At 37.7% G+C, this 21,034-nt stretch overlaps 1 protein-coding gene across 5 annotated transcripts in view; it reads left to right on the top strand.

Annotated features, from left to right (window-relative positions):
- The window catches only part of LOC121312965, a 37,750-nt gene that overhangs the window by 1,907 nt on the left and 14,809 nt on the right, over nt 1-21,034 (top strand). For 3 of the 5 annotated variants that reach the window (XM_041244992.1, XM_041244993.1, XM_041244995.1), the window contains exons 3-10: nt 285-353; nt 3,145-3,192; nt 6,113-6,160; nt 8,777-8,824; nt 10,462-10,509; nt 12,311-12,329; nt 13,847-13,906; nt 20,593-20,732. In XM_041244992.1, coding sequence (XP_041100926.1) covers nt 285-353; nt 3,145-3,192; nt 6,113-6,160; nt 8,777-8,824; nt 10,462-10,509; nt 12,311-12,329; nt 13,847-13,906; nt 20,593-20,732 — 480 coding nt within the window. The remainder of the gene's footprint in view (nt 1-284; nt 354-3,144; nt 3,193-6,112; nt 6,161-8,776; nt 8,825-10,461; nt 10,510-12,310; nt 12,330-13,846; nt 13,907-20,592; nt 20,733-21,034) is intronic. The other 2 variants (XM_041244997.1, XM_041244996.1) reach the window with 2 other exon arrangements.

The raw sequence follows: 21,034 nt of genomic DNA on the forward strand, positions 1-21,034 counted from the left end.
GTAATAGTACTGGGCATCATGTTTTAAAGTGGAAATACACGTTTGCTTTAATATGTGTTTCTTTGAAAACTGTACATGGGAGACTTATGTAGCAAATAGAAGTGCAAAGCAGGTAATATTTCCTTTTGTTAGCTGCAGTGAATTTGAGGAAAAACATTCCTACTGTACAAGATCTGCTTGAGACCCTTTTTATTTTTCTCTGTTGTGAATGTGCTTTTACCAGTTAGAAAAAATGTACAAGATGGTATTAATGTACAGTTTTCAATGGCATCCTGTTTTTTCAGACTTGCAGTGTGTCGTGTACAAGTGCTTGTGATTTTAATCAACATATGACGGGCCGTAAACACAGATCGGTAAGTGTTAACACTGCAACCACTGTTCTTTGCTTGCAAGAATTATCATTTTATGTACACTACTCAAAAAAAAAAAAAAATGAAAGGAGCAACATTTCAAAATTGATTTTTTTTTTTCTCAAAACACAGTGAAGAACAAGAATCAACTTTGAGCATTTTAGGGTCTGCCAAGTTTGATGCGGTGAACTGAAGATCTGTTAAGTTTAAAGGGGCAGGGTGAGAAATATAATGTTTAATGTTGAAAAGTCAATTTTCTGTTAAACTTTCAGACCTATATCTATTTGCAGCTGTTACTGTCATTCTTTTGTTCTTTTGCATTGGAAATGTAATATAGCCGTACCCGTTCTTTTGGAGCCCTGAACAGTGAGCTGAATGCAGATATCTGGTTATGCAGGTATCATCCTGTTATTACTTGGAAAGTACTTGTTTCTAAATGACTTGTCGTTGAGGCAAGCCAGTGTGTGTGGGAGAAATTTGTAGGAACACCAAACCACAATATTTCTGTAAAAGTCTTTGACACAGATTATAATTAAAACATTAAAATAAACAAGATCAATTGATTGCCTGTTTGGAATCAAAAGAGTAAAACTCAGATCTGTATCTTTTCAGCATTTAGCATTTCTCAGAAATGTGTAGTTCTCTCACATAGGTTTGATAACTTTTCTAATATATCCTGCAGAACGTCAGTCCTGTAGAGCCTGTATCTTTGGACTTTGCTGTGGCCTAGCAGGCCGCTTCCAAGAAGCAAGTTGCTTTCCTCAGAAGTCCCCCACCAGTGCTGAGTAAGTTGGTCTGGTTGGATAGCTACTGCTATCCAACCAGACCAACCTACCACAAGCCCAGCAGCCATACCAGCACAGAGCTTGATCTCGTCAGCTCCCAGAAGCTAAGCAAGGTTGGGCCAGGCTAGGGCTTGGATGGAGGTCCTCTGGGTAAAGTGAGTAGGTGCTGTGAAGTGGTGCTGGGGGCTCCGTTGAGGACACTCTTCCCTCTGAGCCAGAGACCAGTGTCCCAACACTGTGCCTCGGGGGGACACAGTGTAGTGGAAGGTGCCATTCTTCTGATACAGTATGACACTTAACCTGGAGCACCTTCAATAGGCAGAGCGCCCCAGGGTGTTATGTGGCTTTACCTACTGAACGATGTTCATCAGTGGTAATTAGGACTGTCAATTAATCGCAGTTAACGTCTGAGATTAATGCATACAAAGTTTTGCATACACAACTTGATCGTACACCTCTCGTGTCCCTCTTAGCAATATTCTTTATTTCCTTGCCACATGTTTATTGCTTTTAGTTATAGCATTAGAACGCAATGAAACTTGCTCAAAGTACCCCTTGGTAACAATCTCTTCCCCTCGTCCCAAGACCCCACCAAACTCCCCACAGTTCATCAGGCACGTCACAGTGCGTAAAGTCTTCCAGTTGAAGCTACAGAAGTGCAGTACAAAACAGAGTATCAACTAATCATTTTGCTGTATTCATTCTACAATGACATTAATAAAATAATGTGAACAGTGCAAATACTGTAACCTAACCAAAGCAACTACATTCCAACATTACAATAGCATCAGTAATAAAACAAATTTAAATGAGGTGGATGCAGTAATTGTTTCAATTAAATATGCAATTATTTTCTTAAATCTCAAGATTAATCAGTTAATTTTTTTAATCGCTTGACAGCCTAGTACTAATTTATAAAAATGTTTCTGTAAGTAAAATTAACTACACTCCAAACTTGCAATATACTCAATCGCCCAGTTAAGAACCGTGATGTTTCACCTCAGTCATATTTAGAACTACTACTATGCAGTTATCAAACATACAAATTAAATATCAAAAATAATAGCCTCCCTTACCTGGTGTTTAGATCCCCAAGTCCATCCTCCTGTCTTTCATTGCAAACTTGTCGACTGCTTATAGGTCTCTGTTTTACAACAGCCATTTAAAGCAAGATTTGCACCCGACTGAAAACCAGGTGTCTTCAGAGTTGATCAAAAGCAGAGGATGCCTGGTAACCTAACAGACATGGATTCATTTTTATCAAGGAAAGTCTGTAACTTCTAAATTTAAATGCCATGTTGTAGCCAGAGAAGGCGTGTCTTTAAACCAGGTTTAAATAACTAATTTAATTGTACCTTCTTTTCCAAAGGCTACAAAACCATTTTGTCCTTTTGAGTGATGTTTGTTTCCATACATATCTTCAAATACACCGTTAAAAGCATTCTTTTTTTTTTTTTTTTTTTTAAAAGAGTTGCCAATTATGTTTTTATATTGGCCATAATTTCTATATTAATGTTCGACAGCGTCTGATCGCACGTCGGGTTGAACAGTAAGGTTAATGCTTATTAAGGCTACCTAAAAGGAGAGGTGAGCCATGTTATAGCGGAAATTAGATAACAAACATCTTGCTGTATAAATGTTAGTTTAAAAAGTTGTTTAATAAATAATTAAGGTGGTACTTTTTTATGAATCCGATTGCATCCATTATAATTTGATTTGTCTTTGGAAACAATGAAAGTTCCCATTTTAATTTGCTGTAACTTACTGTATTTCTTGCCAAGTCATTGAAGAAGAATGTCTTTTTAGTCCCATTATGAAACCCGCGGTAACATTTCCTAAAATATCAGGGTAGTAATATCTCATTAACATTGCGCGTTCCTACTATCAACACATCTGTGTAACAGGCCACCAGAATGAGTACATGAGTCTCTTCTCATAGAAGAAAGCAGATTGCCATAACTATTATTAAAAACATAACATGGCGTTTTTTTTTTTTTTTTTCCTTTCAGCGCAACCCAGGAGAGAAGAAACCCAGCGGGATCATAAACACCACACAAGTAAGTTTAAACATATTCTTTTTTCCAGTTATTTTAATTGCCCAATCAGTATAAAGGTTTTTAACTGAAGAAATTCTGCATCATCACAACAACACATACAGCGCTTGGAAACAGTGACAGGCGACACTGATTGGCTGATAAACTAGCTTTTTTGTTTCTTTGACCAAGGCCACAATGTGAAAGTGCTACCATCACATACCACAAAGCAAACAGGGACAGTAATGATTTTTTTAAAAATAAAAAAAAAGAGGATTTTCACAAAAATGTTGTCATCCCAAGTAATCTGATAACATGTAATATAGTTCACTGCCCCCTTCCTTTTTAAGCATTCATGTTACTACCCCACGTACAAAAAACGTGTATTTCCATATATAAATAGAATGACGTCTTTCAGGACCTGCAGCATAGGAAGTACAAGCAAGGTCCTAATTTTTCTCTGACCTTTCACATAGGAGTAACAGAACAACGCTTCCCTTTGACCTTGTGACTAAACTATGAAATCCTTTTTAATAATAATAATAATAATAATAATAATAATAATAGTCTTACCTTATTACATTCTTCAGTAGCCACAGTTTATCGATCCATGGTCGTTGTCACGGTCTTAACAGTTTTAACAGCTGTTTTAACAGAAGCTATGACGGTGAGTTATTGGAAATACTGGACTTGCATTTTGTATTTGTGCCCTGTCTTTGGCCGTTATATCCGGTGCTAACTCAGATTTGTTTCCGGAGCTCACTGGTGGCCTTAGGAATCTCTCCATGGGTGAACTACAGCTCGCACTGAAACCCTGCCACACACCTCACTATACAAATAGTGTGTATGTGCTCTAGTGACACGTGCAGTGATAGTAGGGAGCAAATGTTTGAGTTTTTGTTTTTTTTTTTTTTTTGCAAAAAATTGAATTCCGCGGGAGAGAGAAATCGGGGAATTTGCTTTCCGCTATCATGGAATCCTGGAGGGGCTATCTTATAGGTAATAATATTATAGAAGTTGCTTTTTCACATACTAGTGGAAAATAACTTGGATACATAATGTTGTATGAATAAGTGATTATTGTTTAAAAAAACTGAATATTCTCGATTGCAAGCTTGCTTATATATCAACCTCAGGCCGGTACTTGAATCAAGGATAATAGCTTACTATTTGTTATCATATGTAATACCCTTTTTTCTACTGGCACATCTGACCTGCGAGGGCTCGATACTGTACGTGTGGTTCTCCACTGGGGATTTGTCGAGCTGAGCGAGAACCAAACCATGAAACTACGGTCTCACAAGACATCTGAATCTGGCTTGGAGCCAAGCCAGGCCAGGAGCAGGGTTAAGGATTTTCGTCATTACGTTGCATCAGTCAGTACACTCCACAAAAACAAACAACATGGTAGGCAGCGAGTGTGATGAGAGAAAAGTACAGCCTTGGGACACTGAGGATGTGCAGGCTCTAGTTTCTCTGTGGGCAGATAGAAGTGTTCAGGAAGAGCTGGAGTCATGCGTCAGAAGGAGAGTTTATGCCCGAATTTGTACTCAATTTCTCATCCTGACCTTTATTGTATTAATATAAAGAAAAAAATTCAGAAAATAAAACCGTTCTAAACGTATTTACAAAAATATAGTCAAATAAAATACTATACAGCTGTACCATACATAGAATGATGGCTCGTGTTGCTGCTTCTTTTTTTTAAGCACCCAAACAAAAAACAACTCTAGAAAATCCAACAACTATCCTTAAACGGGATATCTTTGGCAAATCATATTTTTAAAACCTAATTTTACCTCAACAGAACTAATTGAATTTTAGTAAGTCAATATAATGAGTAAAATTTGTGTATTGTAAAGAAATTCCTAAATCTATTTACAAAATATAGTGATACAAGATACAGTTTGAACTTTGGTCTATTAATTTTTGAACACCCATTTGTTGTTCACCAAAATGTTGTAATTATAAAACATATCCACATCAAGACAATTGACCATAAAGTAGAGTAGACTTGCGACCAAGGGAGGTGATAGGAACAGCACAGATGAGCTAGATGTGACAACAAGCAGTGAAGTTTTATTAAAAGGACACACAAAAGTTCCAGAGCCTGGACAGTGTAAACAGTTCAGTTTTAGTGTGCCAAAAAAGAGCGGTAATTTCCCAAAACACACACAAAAGAAATAGGTTGTATAAACAGCACTCACAGAACAATGTGAAGCTCTGTTTGCTTCCACAGTGTTTAACTGAAGCACTGTATATACTCAAAACAGCTCACATAACTGAGTTAAACTCTTAATAAGAGCTCTTTAGTATAGAGATCAGCAGTAAGCGACCGAAAGGCTTAAACTCCCTCCCCAGACTGAACACAGGACGGACTTTTAAAGCCGTCACCCTTATTAAACTCCACCTTTCAGGAGAAACCACCGCTGCATATAACAGGTAGTATGCCTTTAAAAAAAACCCAAAAAAACAATACGTTACGTGGCCATAAAAAACATTTCTATTTCTTATTTAAGAGAAAGCTATCCTATAATAGCATACATTTACATTACAATATAACGCACATAAGGGTAGTAATACCTCATTAACATTTTAAGGAATAAATCTATAACATTAAAAACTCCCCCATTGACTAACATTGGGCGCGCTTCCGCGCAGAAAGCTTTGTGCGTGCAGCCCCATCTATCTACACGTGTGTGTAACAGGCCACCAGCATGAGTACACGCCGGTGAAGAAGCCCTCTGCTCTCCCCAGGTAAGTATTAAATATAGATTAATGAGAACAGAACTAAAAAGAAAATACTGTTACTGTTTATATAGCAGAACAAACACTCTCTTTGAAAACAGATGCATGCATTTGTCTCTCTCATAGAAGAAAGCAGATTGCCATAACTATTGTTAAAAACATAACATGGTGGGTTTTTTTTGTTTTTTTCTTTAAGCACAACCCAGCAGAGAAGAAACCAAGCGGGATCACAAACACCACACAAGTAAGTTTAAACATATTCTTTTTTCCACAGTTATTTTAATTGCCTAAACAGTAGAAATGTCCGTGATGAGGTCGGGGCTAAACACATCATCACAACAGCACATAGAAATAGTTTGGAAGCTGTGACAAGCGCTTGGAAACAGTGGCAGACGACACTGATTGGCTGATAAACTCGCTTTTTTGTTTCTTTACAATGTGCAAGTGCTACCATCACATACCACAAAACAAATGGGAAAGTAGTGATTTTTTTAAATTTATTTATTTTTCTTTTTAAAAGAGGATTTTCACAAAAATGTTGTCATGTGATAGTTGCACTTTCAGGACCCGCAACATTGGAAGTACAGGCAAGGTCCAAATTTTTCTCTGACCTTTCACATAGGAGTAACAGAACAACGCTTCTCTTTGAACTTGCAACTAAACTATTAAATCCTATAGAGATCAGCAATAAGTGACCGCAAGGCTTAAACTCCCTCCCCAGACAACACAGGATGGACATTTAAAGCCGCCAATCTCATTAAACCCCATCTTTCAGGAGAAACCACCACTACATATAACTAGGGGTTTACTCAATTTGCGATTTCGTGGAAATTGTGAAACACAGGATTGTCCACGAAATTAATCTTCAAAGTATTATTCAAAACAAAATGTGAATTACTGATAAAATAGTTTGTTTTAAAAAAAAAAAAGTTTGTTTTTGTTTGCAAAAACACTTTACTTCCTTCTTAATGTGGCCATGTGATAATTAAATCCAATCACTGGCTTACTGAATAAGTGTCCGTCTACTTTGTATGACGTAACATTACAGTGCATGCGACATCAGTTTGGCTGAACTCTAAAGCATATCGAAGGCAGCATTACTTAAAATAATCTGAATATGATGGACAAATCCAAAAAAATCAAAATATGTTTCAGCTCAGGAGTGTGTGGAGCAGTTCCTGACAGGAACCTTACATGCAGACGGTGGTAAATTATTTTGTTCCTCTTGCTGTGTGACTAGATATTTCATGAAAAAGCATGATCGATCATCATATTGCTTCAGAGTAGCATATCAAACATAAATCTACTGCAGAAGCTACTGCCCAAAGTAAAAAGCGAGAAATAGTGGCGTTGAAGTTTAAAAGAGCAACTGACTGCAGTTCAGCAAAAAGAGAAGCAACGTCCGAGCTAGTGGAGGCCTTCACTGCTGCCAACATACCTTTGGAAAAAATGGATAATCCGAAACTAAGGGAGTACTTCAACAAACACGTAGCAAACGCTGGAAGTTTTCCGTGTGCAAACAAACTTCGCCAGGATTATTTGTCAGAATGAATTGCTTCGCACGTTGAGTGTTAACTCTACACTGGTGGAATGCGATTCAGTTTCATTTGTAACCGACGAAGCAACAGACACACAGGATAACTATATACTCCACATTTTATTTGTACCTGGCAGCTGGAATGACAACGACCTGACCGTGTTTTTAACAGCCTGTTCAGCTTGAGTCTAAATTTCTCAACTGTAGCGCAAACCACAGTAAAGGCTGTTGTAAACTATGACTTAGAATTCAACAAGGTCTCAACATTTATCTCTGACAATGTGACTTACATGAATAAGCTTTTTCTGATGTGCTGACCAAGTGAAATTTGTGGCTGAAAATGCAGCAGGTTCGTGCAGCTTCTGTCGGAAGGTTTCTATCCACCAAGTATACAACAAAGTGATTGATCTAATAAGCTGGGTGGAGGATATGGCATCGCAACAACTTTCAGGCTGCCATGCCAAAACCCGCCGCAGACAACAAGTGTTCCAGTCAATTGCTGCGAAGTTAAATCATTACTACAAGTACGACCAGTTAAAGCCACCTCGATAGAAACAGCCTGCTGTCTACTTTTTAAGTGCTGTTTACATTTTTGACCCAAGTCAGGCATCTTTTCTGTGTTTTGACGCCAGTCTACTTAAAGCAATACCTGGCAGAAAGAGAATGACTATGAATATGCTGGGTACTTGAACTATGTCAAAGAATTGCAGATGACAGTAAAAATGACGGCGTTTTGGGACTCGCTTTCCATGTCTCTACAAGTTGGCAAAGCACTGCCTTACAATTGCACCGAATTCAGTGGATGCCAAACGTGCCATGTCAATGTATGGTCAAGTGTTCACACCCCAGAGACAGAGGATGTCAGCTGCAACTGGCCATAAAAACATTTCTGTTTCTTATTTAACAAAAAGCTATTGTGTAATATCATACAGTTACATTACAATATAACATATATAAGGGTAGTAATACCTTATTAACATTTTAAGGAATAAATCTGTAATATTAAAAACTCCCCCATTGACTAACATTGGGCGCGCTTCCGCGCAGAAAGCTGAGTGTGTGCGGCCCCATCTATCAACACGTGTGTGTAACAGGCCACCAGCATGAGTACACGCCGTTGAAGAAGCCCTCTGCTCTCCCCAGGTAAGTATTAAATATAGATTAATGAGAACAAAACTAAAAAGAAAATACCTTTACTGTTTATATAGCTAAACAAACTCTCTCTTTGAAAACAGATGCATGCACTCATCTCTTCTCATAGAAGAAAGCAGATTGCCATAACTATTGTAACATTTTTTTTTTTTTTTTTTTTTTTTCTTTCAGCACAACCCAGCAGAGAAGAAACCCAGCGGGGTCATAAACACCACACAAGTAAGTTTAAACATATTCTTTTTTTCCACAGTTATTTTAATTGCCCAAATACTATAAACAGTAGAAATGTCCGTGATGAGGTCGGGGCTAAACGAATCATCAAGACAGCACATAGAAATAGTTTGGAAGCTGTGACAAGCGCTTGGAAAGAGTGACAGATGACACTGATTGGCTGATAAACTCGCTTTTTTGTTTCTTTGATCAAGGCCACAATGTGAAAGTGCTACCATCACATACCACAAAACAAATGGGGAAAGTAGTGATTTATTATTATTATCTGACCTTATTTCGGTCTTCAGTAGCCACTGTTTGTCTATCCATGGTCATTGACACGGTCTTCTGCCGTTTTCACAGAATCTATGACGGTGAGTTATTGGAAATACTGGACTTGCATTTTGTATTTGTGCCGTATCTTTGGCCGTTATATTTGGTGCTAATTCAGATTTGTTTCCCGAGCTCACTGGTGGCCTTAGGAATCTCTCCATGGGTGAACTACAGCTCGCACTGAAACCCTGCCACACACCTCACTATACAAATAGTGTGTATGTGCTCTAGTGACATGTGCAGTGATAGTAGGGAGCAAATGTTTGAGTTTTTGTTTTCTTTGCAAAAAATTGAGAATTCCGCGGGAGAGAAAAATCGGGGAATTTGCTTTCCGCTATCACGGAATCCTGGAGGGACTATCTTATAGGTAATAATATTATAGAAGTTGCTTTTCCACATACTAGTGGAAAGCTTGCAAGCTTGCTTATATATCAACCTCAGGCCGGTACTTGAATCAAGGGTAATAGCCTAGTATTTGTTATAATAGATAATTAGTGCTTCTAGTTTTCAGGTTTTATTTTTGATCACGTGATGTCCCTTTAAAAATATTTTGAGCCGATTCGCTTTCTTAATAACACTAATTACCAAAGGAAGTTGTTTCTTTTTACTCTCATGTCTTGATTGAGTTAAACGACATGCATTGATTTTACTTGTTACTTGATATTTACAAAATATAATGATACGAAATACAGCTTGAACTTTGGTCTATTAATTTTTGAACAACATTTGCTGTTCACCAAAATGTTGTAATTCTAAAACGTATCCACATCAAGACAATTGACATAAAGTATAGTAGACTTGCGACCAAGGGAGGTGATAGGAACAGCACAGATGAGTAAGATGTGACAACGAGCAGTGAAGTTTTATTAAAAGGACACAGAAGTTCCAGAGCCTGGACAGTGTAAACAGTTTAGTTTTAGTGTGCCAAAAAAAGTAGTAATTTCCCAAAACGCACACAAAAAGAAATGGGTTGTATAGAAAAACAGCACTCGCAGAACAATGTCAAGCTCTGTCTGCTTCCACAGTGTTTAACTGAAGCATTATATATACTCGCACAGCCAAAAAAAAACAGCTCACATAACTGAGTTAAACTCTTAGTAAGAGCCCTTTGGTGTAGAGATCAACAATAAGTGACCGAAAGGCTTAAACTCCCTCCCCAGACTAAACACAGGACGGACTTTTAAAGCCATTACCCTCATTAAACCCCACCTTTCAGGAGAACTTGCATGCACTCATCTCTTCTCATAGAAGAAAGCAGATTGCCATAACTATTGTTAAAAACATAACATGACATTTTTTTTTTTTTCTTTCAGAACAACCCGGCAGACAAGAAACCCAGCGGGATCACAAACACCACACAAGTAAGTTTAAACATATTACTTTTTTCCACAGTTATTTTAATTGCCCAAATACTATAAACACTAGAAATGTCCGAGATGAGGTCGAGGCTAATCGCATCATCAAGACAGCACATAGAAATAGTTTGTAAGCTGTGACAAGCGCTTGGAAAGAGTGACAGACGACACTGATTGGCTGATAAACTCGCTTTTTTGTTTCTTTGATCAAGGCCACAGTGTGAAAGTGCTACCATCGCATACCACAAAACAAATGGGAAAGTAACAATTAAAAAAAGACGATTTTCACAAAAATGTTGTCATCCCAAGTAATCGGATAACATCTAATATAGTTCGCCGCCTCCTTCCTTTTTGAGCATTCATGTTACTACACCATGTACAAAAAACATGAGTATTTCCATATGTAATTAGAATGACAACTTCAGGATCTGCAATATAGGAAGTACAAACAAGGTCCTAATGTTTCTCTGACCTTTCACATAGGAGTACAGAACAGCGCTTCACTTTGAACTTGCGTCTAAACTATGAAATCCTTTTGTATTATTATTATTATGATTATTTATTATTTATTATTATTATTATCATCTTACCTTCTTCCGTTCTTCAGTAGCCTCTGTTTGTCTACCCATGGTCTTTGTCACGGTCTTCTACCGTTTTAACAGAAGCTATGACAGTGATTTATTGGAAATACTGGACTTGCATTTTGTATTTGTGCCAGGTTTTATCTTTGATCACGTGATGTCCCTTTAAACATATTTTGAGCTTTTTTAATCAAACACTAATTACCAAAGGAAGTTATTTATTTTTACCCTCGTATCAATATTGAATTAACAAACAACGTGCATTGATCTCACCTGATTCTGTTTGAACCTGCATTTTTTTCTGGCTCTGATCGCCGAATTCAGCTTATTAATTTCCACTGCATTAGTTTCTAGTAGTGCATCACTAATTTAAACAATCTGGTATTCAGTTAAGGCTTAAAAATAATTAATTAATGTTTTAAGGGAGGGAGAGAGATGGCAAATTAAAACCGAAAACTAGAAGCCTTACATATAACTTGGTACTTCCACTTGTTTGCTCATCTTTTGGCAAACTGTTAATTAATAACAACTGTCTTTCGTTGTGTGTGGCGTCAGTAGCAAGGCTCGGCATTGCAGTGGAAAAACAACCCAGGCTCCCCTTAACCACACTGTGAAAGTCACCCAAAGTCTCGCCTGGTAAAGGCAGTTGCGTGGTGAGTCTTAGTCAGGGAGCACAGGTTTACATCCTGATTTTACATGGAGTGTTACATTGGCTCTGGTGCACCCGTAGGTTAGGGAGGCAAACTGGCAGGAACCATTTCTCCTTTTCGTGCTACAGCGGACTCTACTAGGCAGGTGCGCCTGGTGAGCTTAGCTGGACACTTGCAGCTCTGGCCGTAGTCCTCCAGAAGCCTGTAGCAAGCTGACATCTACTATCAAGCTCACTGATGTAAAGACGCAAACAGCTTTGTCGTGGGATAGGAGGAGATCCGCTGACCTTTTTGTGGGGAATTGCTGTGGCGAGGGATCGTAATTGGGCATACTAAATTGGGTGAAAATCAGGAAGTAAAATAATTGGGCATTCTAAATTTAAATTAAAAAAAAAAAATGTGTGTGGCAACAGCATCTGTCATGTGTTACCCTGGCATGTCGTTCTGCCATCACTGGGGCTCCTAGTAAAGGTTTTACTCTGTTAGGCAGTCTTTCACACAAAGTGATACTGTATAAGGTTTGTGTGACTCACTAATTTTTGTTATTTTGTTTTTTTTTCTGGACAACATTTGCAGAGAGTGAAACTCTGGAAGGGTAAGTACATTAACAATGTGTAATAGTAAATAACATGCTGATTACAATATTGAGTTGCGTTATTGCTGAATCAAGCACACTGTGAGAATGTATAGGTGGTTCAGTACATGTTGCCTTAAAATAATATCCTAAATATTTCCTGTCCTGCACTTTCATTTACTATATAAGTCTCAGATATTCAGTTTTGTATTTATTTCCTCAATTTTCTTGCCTTGCCTCCCAGGAAGTCTGTTATTGCTTTACTTTCGAGGTCATCTCCCCCAGTAGCCTTTTTGGGGGCAAGAAATCTTGATGGCTGCACAGGTGGTCAGTCATTAGGAGGAGCAGCTGGTTGTTTTTGAACAGGAAAGGGGTGGGGACAATTTCACTCCCCAGGTGAAATGACTGTGAATTATCTTCCTAAAAACAAGGCCTGCAGACAGAGATCTCTTAATTTGGTCTCATACCAGATATCCTGTTTTTTAAAAACTACACGCTAGCGTGGAAATGTATGGAATTATTTTGCTACCCCAAATCATTCTAAGTCTTAGATGTTTTCTTTAAATTATCCAGCATAGTAGGTCAGACAGTGCAACAGCAGTGCTGTATAAGCTTCCCCTCACAGCTCTGCAAAGCGCACATCAGTCCTTGCAGAGACTGCCGATTGTGTGATGTTTTTGTTTTTTTTTCCATTTTGACTGCTGTGCCAAGACACAGTGATTTTGACCTGATTGGTTTGCCCTTATGAGCCCTGTGTTTTGGAGGCATTTCTTGATTGTCAGGCCATGTCTTCTTGAAATGCCAGCTAACTACTACTGGAGCTTGAGTTTACTATAGTACAGTAATAGGAAAACAAAGTTAAAAGCATTTAAGCTCCAAAGGTCTGGAGGGGGAGAGCTCTTTTCGCAGGGGCGAATGAGGGAAAAGTAGTTCCTGTAAGATTCACTGGGGATTTCATCTGTCATGAAAATTCAGAAATTTAGTAGGAAGTATTGATAATCAGGTAAGAATATCCTAAACAAAGGTCAGCCAGCCTGAAGTGAAGTAAATGCCTCATTTCCATCTGCAACTGGGATAGACTTGAAAGCGATTTCAAATCCAACTCGTTCATTTATTTCAACAGCCGATCAAGATTTATCCTATTTTAATTTGTCAGCCCTACTTAGGATTGTGGGGCTGGCAGAACACAATCTCTTCAGCTAAAGGTGAAACTTGTGTAATTGAGTGTCCCATGTAAAGTAACGATAGGGACAGGGCTGTTGAAAAATGAAGACTGAAAATGGCAGTTATACAAAAACGTGATACATACTCATGATATTAAACTTTTGTGTAATTTCAGATGTTGCATTGTAGACTGCAGATGGAATCGGCTTTACAGTCTAATTTAATGGTGCAGATAGAAATGTGCCATAATGCATCTGGATTAGACCAGGTTTGGTTTTTATGACTCCTGTCATTGCTGGTACTGTATATACTTACAGGTTGCTGCTGTCTGTGTGACAGAAGTAGATGACATCACTTTGTATGTGTATTTTCAGTGCAAAATTCGAACCCCCTGGAGCCGTTAATTCAAATTGGGCATGACGAGCCTATTATTGGTAAGTGGCATGTTAGCCTGAACATTAAGAGGAAGATTAAGATTGAGCACGAAATTCAAAAATTACAGAATTGTCTTAACTTAAACTACTCTGTGAAAATCATATTCAAAGTAAGCCGGGTCACATGGTGCTCCATGTGACCAATCGAGAGTATTTTAACAGTAGCTGCAGTGGTGAACACCATTCACTGAATAACATGGTGTGGCAGGGCGGAAGCCCTGCAGGTGTAAATAGTGTGTATTTTGAATTTAAGTTGGCAGGGATGGGGTTAATTCCATCCTTGCCATAATGCACGTGGGGAATGTGGCTGGGGCCTTGATTGAATAATTGATGGCCAATCAAGCCCCAGCCACATGCTATATAAAGGGAGCCAGAAGCTTTGTTTGTTGGGTGACATTTGGGGAAAATATTGGGAAGGATATTCATTGCACCAAATCACATTAGAACTGGGGTTTAATCTTTTTAATCTGCGTACCCCTGCGTAAAAATGTAGCCCACCGCATACCCCCATCTGAGAAAAAAAAAAATGTCTGTACAATAACATGATACAACAAAACGCAGTTTCAGTGAGATGGATGTCTCTGCTTGTTACCACTCAAAGTGCTGATGATGGCAGGGAAATCGGAGAGAGCTTCAGTTGCAAAACATTTTTGGTGTTTTTAATCTCTGACAGTATTTCGTCTTGATCACCCTTTGCTAGTAATGTTCTAGTATTGAGCCAACAATCCATATTTTATCACTGGGTTAAAAGCTAAAAACTCTTGCACGCTTGTCAAATTAGAACACATGGCAGTACTTTGGTTTCTGATTGGTCATACATTCTGTATTTTGAAATGAACCAATACTTGAGTTACAATACAATTTAATCGGGTCATTGTAAAAAAGTAAATATCAATTTACAGACACGAACACACACAGGAAATAAAATTAGTTAAAGACTAGACTTTAAGTGTTTTAAAATTGTTTTTTTTTAATCCCAAAGACAGACTGCAGTAACTGCCATCTGTTTATATAACATTTAAACAACAGGGTTTATTTAAAACGTACATATTTAATATGTAAATTAGTAACATGTGCACTGAACGCTCTGTCACAGCACATTAGTCTGGTGTTAGTGATTTAAATGTTGATTATATGAGAAGTTTGCAATAGATTGGGAAGTGGTACTAAATTAAATTGCATTGTCCAACAGAATTTTTCTCGCGTACCCCAGTTTGAAAACCGCTGCATTAGAAGAAACCACATTACCAACAGATACAGTTTAATAGTAGTATTTAAATTCCATTGTCTGACTGGTCAGTTCTCACCTTCCAGCTTTTTATGTTGACAACTTCCATATCAAAAATTGCATTTTTTTTTCTTGACATTTTTCATTCTTGGTCCCAAGTAAATATTTTGGACAGTTTTCAAAACAATTTTTGCTTTATTTTTACAACACACGTTGATGTTGTTGATGTGATAAACGCGTATATCTGCGTCAGGTACTGTACTTAATTTTTTTCAATGTAAAGCGATGTCCCGTGTTACACAGAAGACTGAAAATAAAATGGCAGATATACAATATGTATTTCTTTGGTTTTGTGGATTTGCTATATTTTAACATATTTTAATACTGCACATAATGATATGGTTTTGAAAATGCTACTTATCAAAGCCGTAGCTGCATATGAACTGTATTACATAATCATTTCCTTAATTCAGATTCCAGTGTTCTGATTTTTTTTCTAAGTGCTGTATAATATCACATTGTGTGTGTGTGTCTCTCTCTCTCTATATATATATATATATATATATATATATATATATATATATATATATATATATATATATATATATATATATATAGATAGATAGATAGATAGATAGATAGATAGATATTACATTTTTTTAAATTTATTTTATCATTTCTTTATAGGTATACTGGCAAAAATGGCCACATACTGAATAATTTGGGCCCTGAATTTTAGCATTTTTTGTCACAGAAAAGACAAATTTCACATTTTATAACGTTACTGTTGGCTACTTTAAAAAAAAAGAAAAAATGTTATCAGTGATGTTGTTTTTGTTTCACAAATCTACTGCAATTTGTCTGTAAACTGTACTGTAGTATGCAGAAATACACATTTCTCCCATTCACTTGCTAGGTCAGTCCATATCTACAAACGTCAGACATATATTTTGTCTACCAAATAGATAAGTTTACAGTGGATGAATTTCACAGTATTTTTAAGCACAAATATAATAGCCTCTATTTCAACAGTCACTGCCAAAGCTGATTACTTATTCTTCCAGAAGTAAAGAGCGGGTGTAAAGGGGATATAAGGTTATAATTGCACCAGGCAATGTTGTTAACAAGCCTGTTGTCCAGGCTTTACTGTCAAACTGACTGTAACCAGGGAGGGTTTAGCGCATCCTACTGGACTGGAGAATAATGCGGCACAGGAGTTTAATTATGAAAACGCAAGTGTAAACAAAGTAAAGATGATTAGCCTGTCATCAGACATGTCATGTTAATACAGAATGCATTAATTTACTGCGTATTGGTATTGCGTCTCTTCTGGGGTACGTTAAGAGAAATTCAGTGGGACAGTTTTTATTTCAGGGGGAGCATTGGCGCAATGGCGTGGCATAGTACGAACACTGAGTAGGTATGGTGTTCTTTTCTTTGTACACCTCACCAGACTTCCTCCAAACGTAATGACTGTCAGCGGTAAAGACCTTCACCATGCAATACACGACCTATGGTTGAAATGGGAACCCCAGTTCCACTTGCAGCCAGTTCACTTTGAATATCTTTGGCAGTCAATCTCTGATTGTTATTTCTATTTCTTTATTTCTTTTTCCCATAAGACTTATTGGTAATGGCAGCAGTCATCCTATGCCTAACCCTTTTATACTGTCAAAGACTGGTCAGTACAATCCAGCATTTTCTTGACTTTTCTAGAATTAGGTTCTGCAAAGGGTATAAAAACTTTTGAATTAGCATTTTTGGAGTTTTGCAAAAAAAAAAAAAAAAAAAAATGCTGAAGTAAACATCTATTTCTTGTAACTTCTTTTCCTCAACCACAAAAGCAAGACTTTTGCTACAAAATATTTTTCCTAAAATTCTTTTTGGGGTATATAAACTTTTGACTGTATATAAGCAATTGTCTCTTTGGGGAACCAGCCGGGAATGGTCAAACAAACCTTATTTCCTTATGGTTCAGGACTGTAGAACCAAAACTTGGTCTCACTCTTTGTGATTTTTCTAATGATCCACACTACTAGGAAGACCAAAATTAATTTCATTTTTATTAAACATTTAAAAAATGTATAAAAACTGCCGCATCCAAGTACACGGTGCATTTCGACTACAAGTGTCTTAGGTGGTGAATTGTGACCATTCCCGGCTGGTTGGTGTGAATCAACAGAGACAACTGATTATGTTATGGACATTTCCTTATATTGGTCAGCACCTCTGTGTAAACTGAAGCATTGCAGTGCACAAAAGGTTTTTTTTTTTTTTCTTTGGAGAGATTATATATATATATATATATACACACACACACACACACACACACACACAGTGTCTTGCAAAAGTATTCAGACACTTCCTATGGTGTCCCATTTCGTGAAATTACAGAATGATGCATGCACATTTTTTTAAACTTAAATATTTTATTCAAAACTTGAATGCTCAAACTGAAGACATCTGAGGGCAAGATAAGTTACAGTAAATGTCAGCAAAAACTAAAGAGAAAAAACTGAAATATGTTGATTGCTTGGGGATCGCTTATGGACAGCAATTTTCAAGTCTTTCTCAATAGCCTGGGCCAGTAAAGGACATTCACTTTCTTATTCTTAAGCCACTCCAGTGTAGCTTTGGCCTTGTGCATTGGATCGTTGTCCTGCTGAAAGGTGAATTTTCGTCCCCAGTTTTAAGTCTTTAGCAGACTGAAACAGGTTTTCCTCTAGTATTTGCCTCTACTTTGTTCCATCCATTTTTCCTTCAATCCTAACAAGCTTTCCAGTCCCTGCTGAGGAGAAGCATCCCCATAGCGTGATGCTGCCACCACCGTGCTTGACTGTAAGGATGGGGTTTACTGAGAGGTGTGTTGGGTCTGCGCCAAATGCAACACTTGATATTTAGACCAAAAAGTTCCACATTTTTGCCACCATTTTTGCTTTGTTGCAAACTCCATGTGGGCTTTGAGATGGCTTATTTTTAGTAATGGCTTCCTTCTTGCCACCCTGCCATACAGGCTACTTTTGTGAAGTGTTCTGGATATTGTTGACTGATGCACATTTTCTCCCATCTCAGCCATTGAACTCTGTAGCTCTTTCAAAGTTGTTGTTGGCCTCACAGTGGCATCCCTCACCAGTTTCCTCCTTGCCCGGCTGTTCAGTTTGGAGGGACAGCCTGATCTAGGCAGTGTCTGGGTGGTACAATGCACCTTCCATTTCTTGATGACTGGGTAAACTGTGCTCACAGGGATATTCAGAGACTTCGATATTTTTTTGTATCCTTCTCCTGATCTGTGCTTTTCAATTACTTTTATCCCTTGCTTTGAAAGCTCCTTGGTCTTCATGGTTGAGTCTTTGCTTGAAATTCACTACCTGACCAAGGAACCTTACAGAGACAGTTTTTTTTTTTATTCTGAAATCCTGAGAACCACTAATATTGCACACAGACAGGCCATTCAACTACTTGTGTGCCCCGTTAAGGTCATTTTGTGCACTTAATTTAGGTTTGCCACAGCAAAGGGTTTGAATACTTATGCAGTCATGACTTTTTTCCATTTTTATTTCATATTAATTATCTATTTACTTATTTCTGTTTGTTTTTGCTTTGAATGGGTGGAGTAGGTTGTGTATACAACACATATTCCTACTTAAAAGTGTCATGACTGCAAGCTTTAAAACAACAAAATGTGTTTAAAACTGTGAGAGGGTCTGAATACTTTTGCAAGACACTGTGTGTGTGTGTGTGTGTGTAATATATATACTTGCACATGCTATTTAGGGATCTTGGCTGGCCAGGTACACCCAACAATGCTGTATCAAGGACCTGCTGCGGTGTTGCAGGAGAACCATACCATCCTCCATTGGGCCCGTGTGGTGCAGGACTGTTTTGAGTACATCACATGGACTTCATACATTTTCCCTGGACACAACAGTCTCCGGATATCAAGCTAATTGAGCATATTTGTGATGTATTTGAACGTCGCATCATGGGCTGTGCGTATCTTCCATCCTCCTTGACGCAATTAAGATCCATCCTCCTGGAGGAATAGTGACAAATATCGGCAGATGTCTATCGCCATCTTTGGAAATAATCAGGCTAGAAGTGGTCCAACGCCCTATTGGGCATCATCTATATCTGCTCTGTTGTGTTTTTGTGTCTCGGTACAGCACTAACCCACTACTGTCTTCAAACCTGAGGTAAATTTCGTAGACACTTCGGTCGGCTGTAACTAGGCGCCGATCACTTATTTTCACCCTCTTTAAGATTAGGCCTTTAATATCTGACATCAAAATAGGATACGTTGTCTCAAAGGCTTATATGTTGAAGGTACTTTTTGCTTCATTTGAACAAAATTCGTGACTTTGCATGAAATAAGACCGCCACTTTTCCCCAGCTCCCCCCTGAATCCCACATTGATCCTTTGCTTGATTTCAATCCCGATTGTAAAGGCATTATGTAAAAAATGTATGGCATTATTATGTCTTTGCATTGCCTGTCCCATTCTCAATAAAAACTGCATGGCAGCAGGATACAGGCCTTGAGTTTCTGGATAAAGTGTGGGAATCAAGGCTTGGTAGAATACACTCCTCATCAATTTGTGCCGGACATGTTCTGATGCAATTTAAAATTGTACATTGTCTACATCTAAGGTCAGACTGTCTAAAATCTACCCAGATACGGACCCCACCTGTGACAGATGCAAACAAGAACCTGCCTCACTCGGACTGGCTCCGTTCTGGTCATCTGTATTTGAGACTCTAAAGGTCTTAAAGTACTCATTAATCTTCCCCACTTAGATACTTAACAAAATTACAGTCTGACACCCTGGCCTTTGCCACCTTTTTGGTAAGATGTCTGATATTCTCACATTGGGTTAGGAATCTTCTAAATTTCTTGAAAGTAGAAATAATCTAATAGTCTCCAAGGGGATCCAGGGAACAGTTGTTCAACGCATTGGCAACCTCTTCTGCTGTATGTTGACCAACCTGGGCTGACTTCAGTCCCATAATTTTACAGTCTCCTGCCATTGAAAACTCACTCTCTCTTTCTTTTTTCAATTTCTCTTGAAGCTTGTTTTATCTGTTATCGATTTGTTATATTTTAATGAAAATTCAATAAAAAATATTTAAATGCAGTGCACTAGACCAAAGGTTCAGTAGATTTGGCCCAGCAAAATTATCTTTCAATCAGTCAATTATTTATTTTTATGGTATTTTGATTTTTTTTTTTTTCTGAAAACTAGAAAATCAATACAGTTAAATATGAAAGTCATATGTTTAATACAGCATTTTGGTGGTCACACTGTGGGTGTTCAAGGTGGAGGTAAAGACTGCCTTATTTGGGAAATGTAATTTTGTGTGGTTGCTGTTTTTTTTTTTTTTTTTTTTTTTTATAAGTTTGACGTTGTGTTTGAATTTTAAGTCTTTTCTTTGTCTCTCTCTCTCTCGCTCTCTCTCTGCAGGTCTGCAGCATGTGGTTGAGTTCCGTTACCCCAATAATGAGTTCCCTCCACATTACTTATGCAAGCTGTGTAATGTCAAAGCAAGCATTGACATCATTGTTTGGCACATCACTAGTATGAAACATCGCAACAAATATATGGTTAGTAAAACGTACCTTAAGTAATTGAAGGAAAAAGATTTATTGGAAAAGTAAATTGATGTATCGAAAGGGAAACCAGAGCAGCTCTGATGCACTCTGATCTTCTTTAAACGTTTTCAATTTAATTATAGAACTGCAGGATTGTAAGAGAACTGGATTCATCAAAGAAAATGTGTCAATTGTTTCTTTACTCTTTGAAAGTCAATCCCTATTAAAACTGACATAATATCCACAACATGTTTTCCTAACTTCTTACAAACCAAAAGTACTGGAATTAAAAATTCAGGGTTTCAAATTAAATG

Source organism: Polyodon spathula, chromosome 3 (genome assembly GCF_017654505.1).
Source record: "Polyodon spathula isolate WHYD16114869_AA chromosome 3, ASM1765450v1, whole genome shotgun sequence".
Classification (NCBI taxonomy): Eukaryota; Metazoa; Chordata; class Actinopteri; order Acipenseriformes; family Polyodontidae; genus Polyodon; species Polyodon spathula.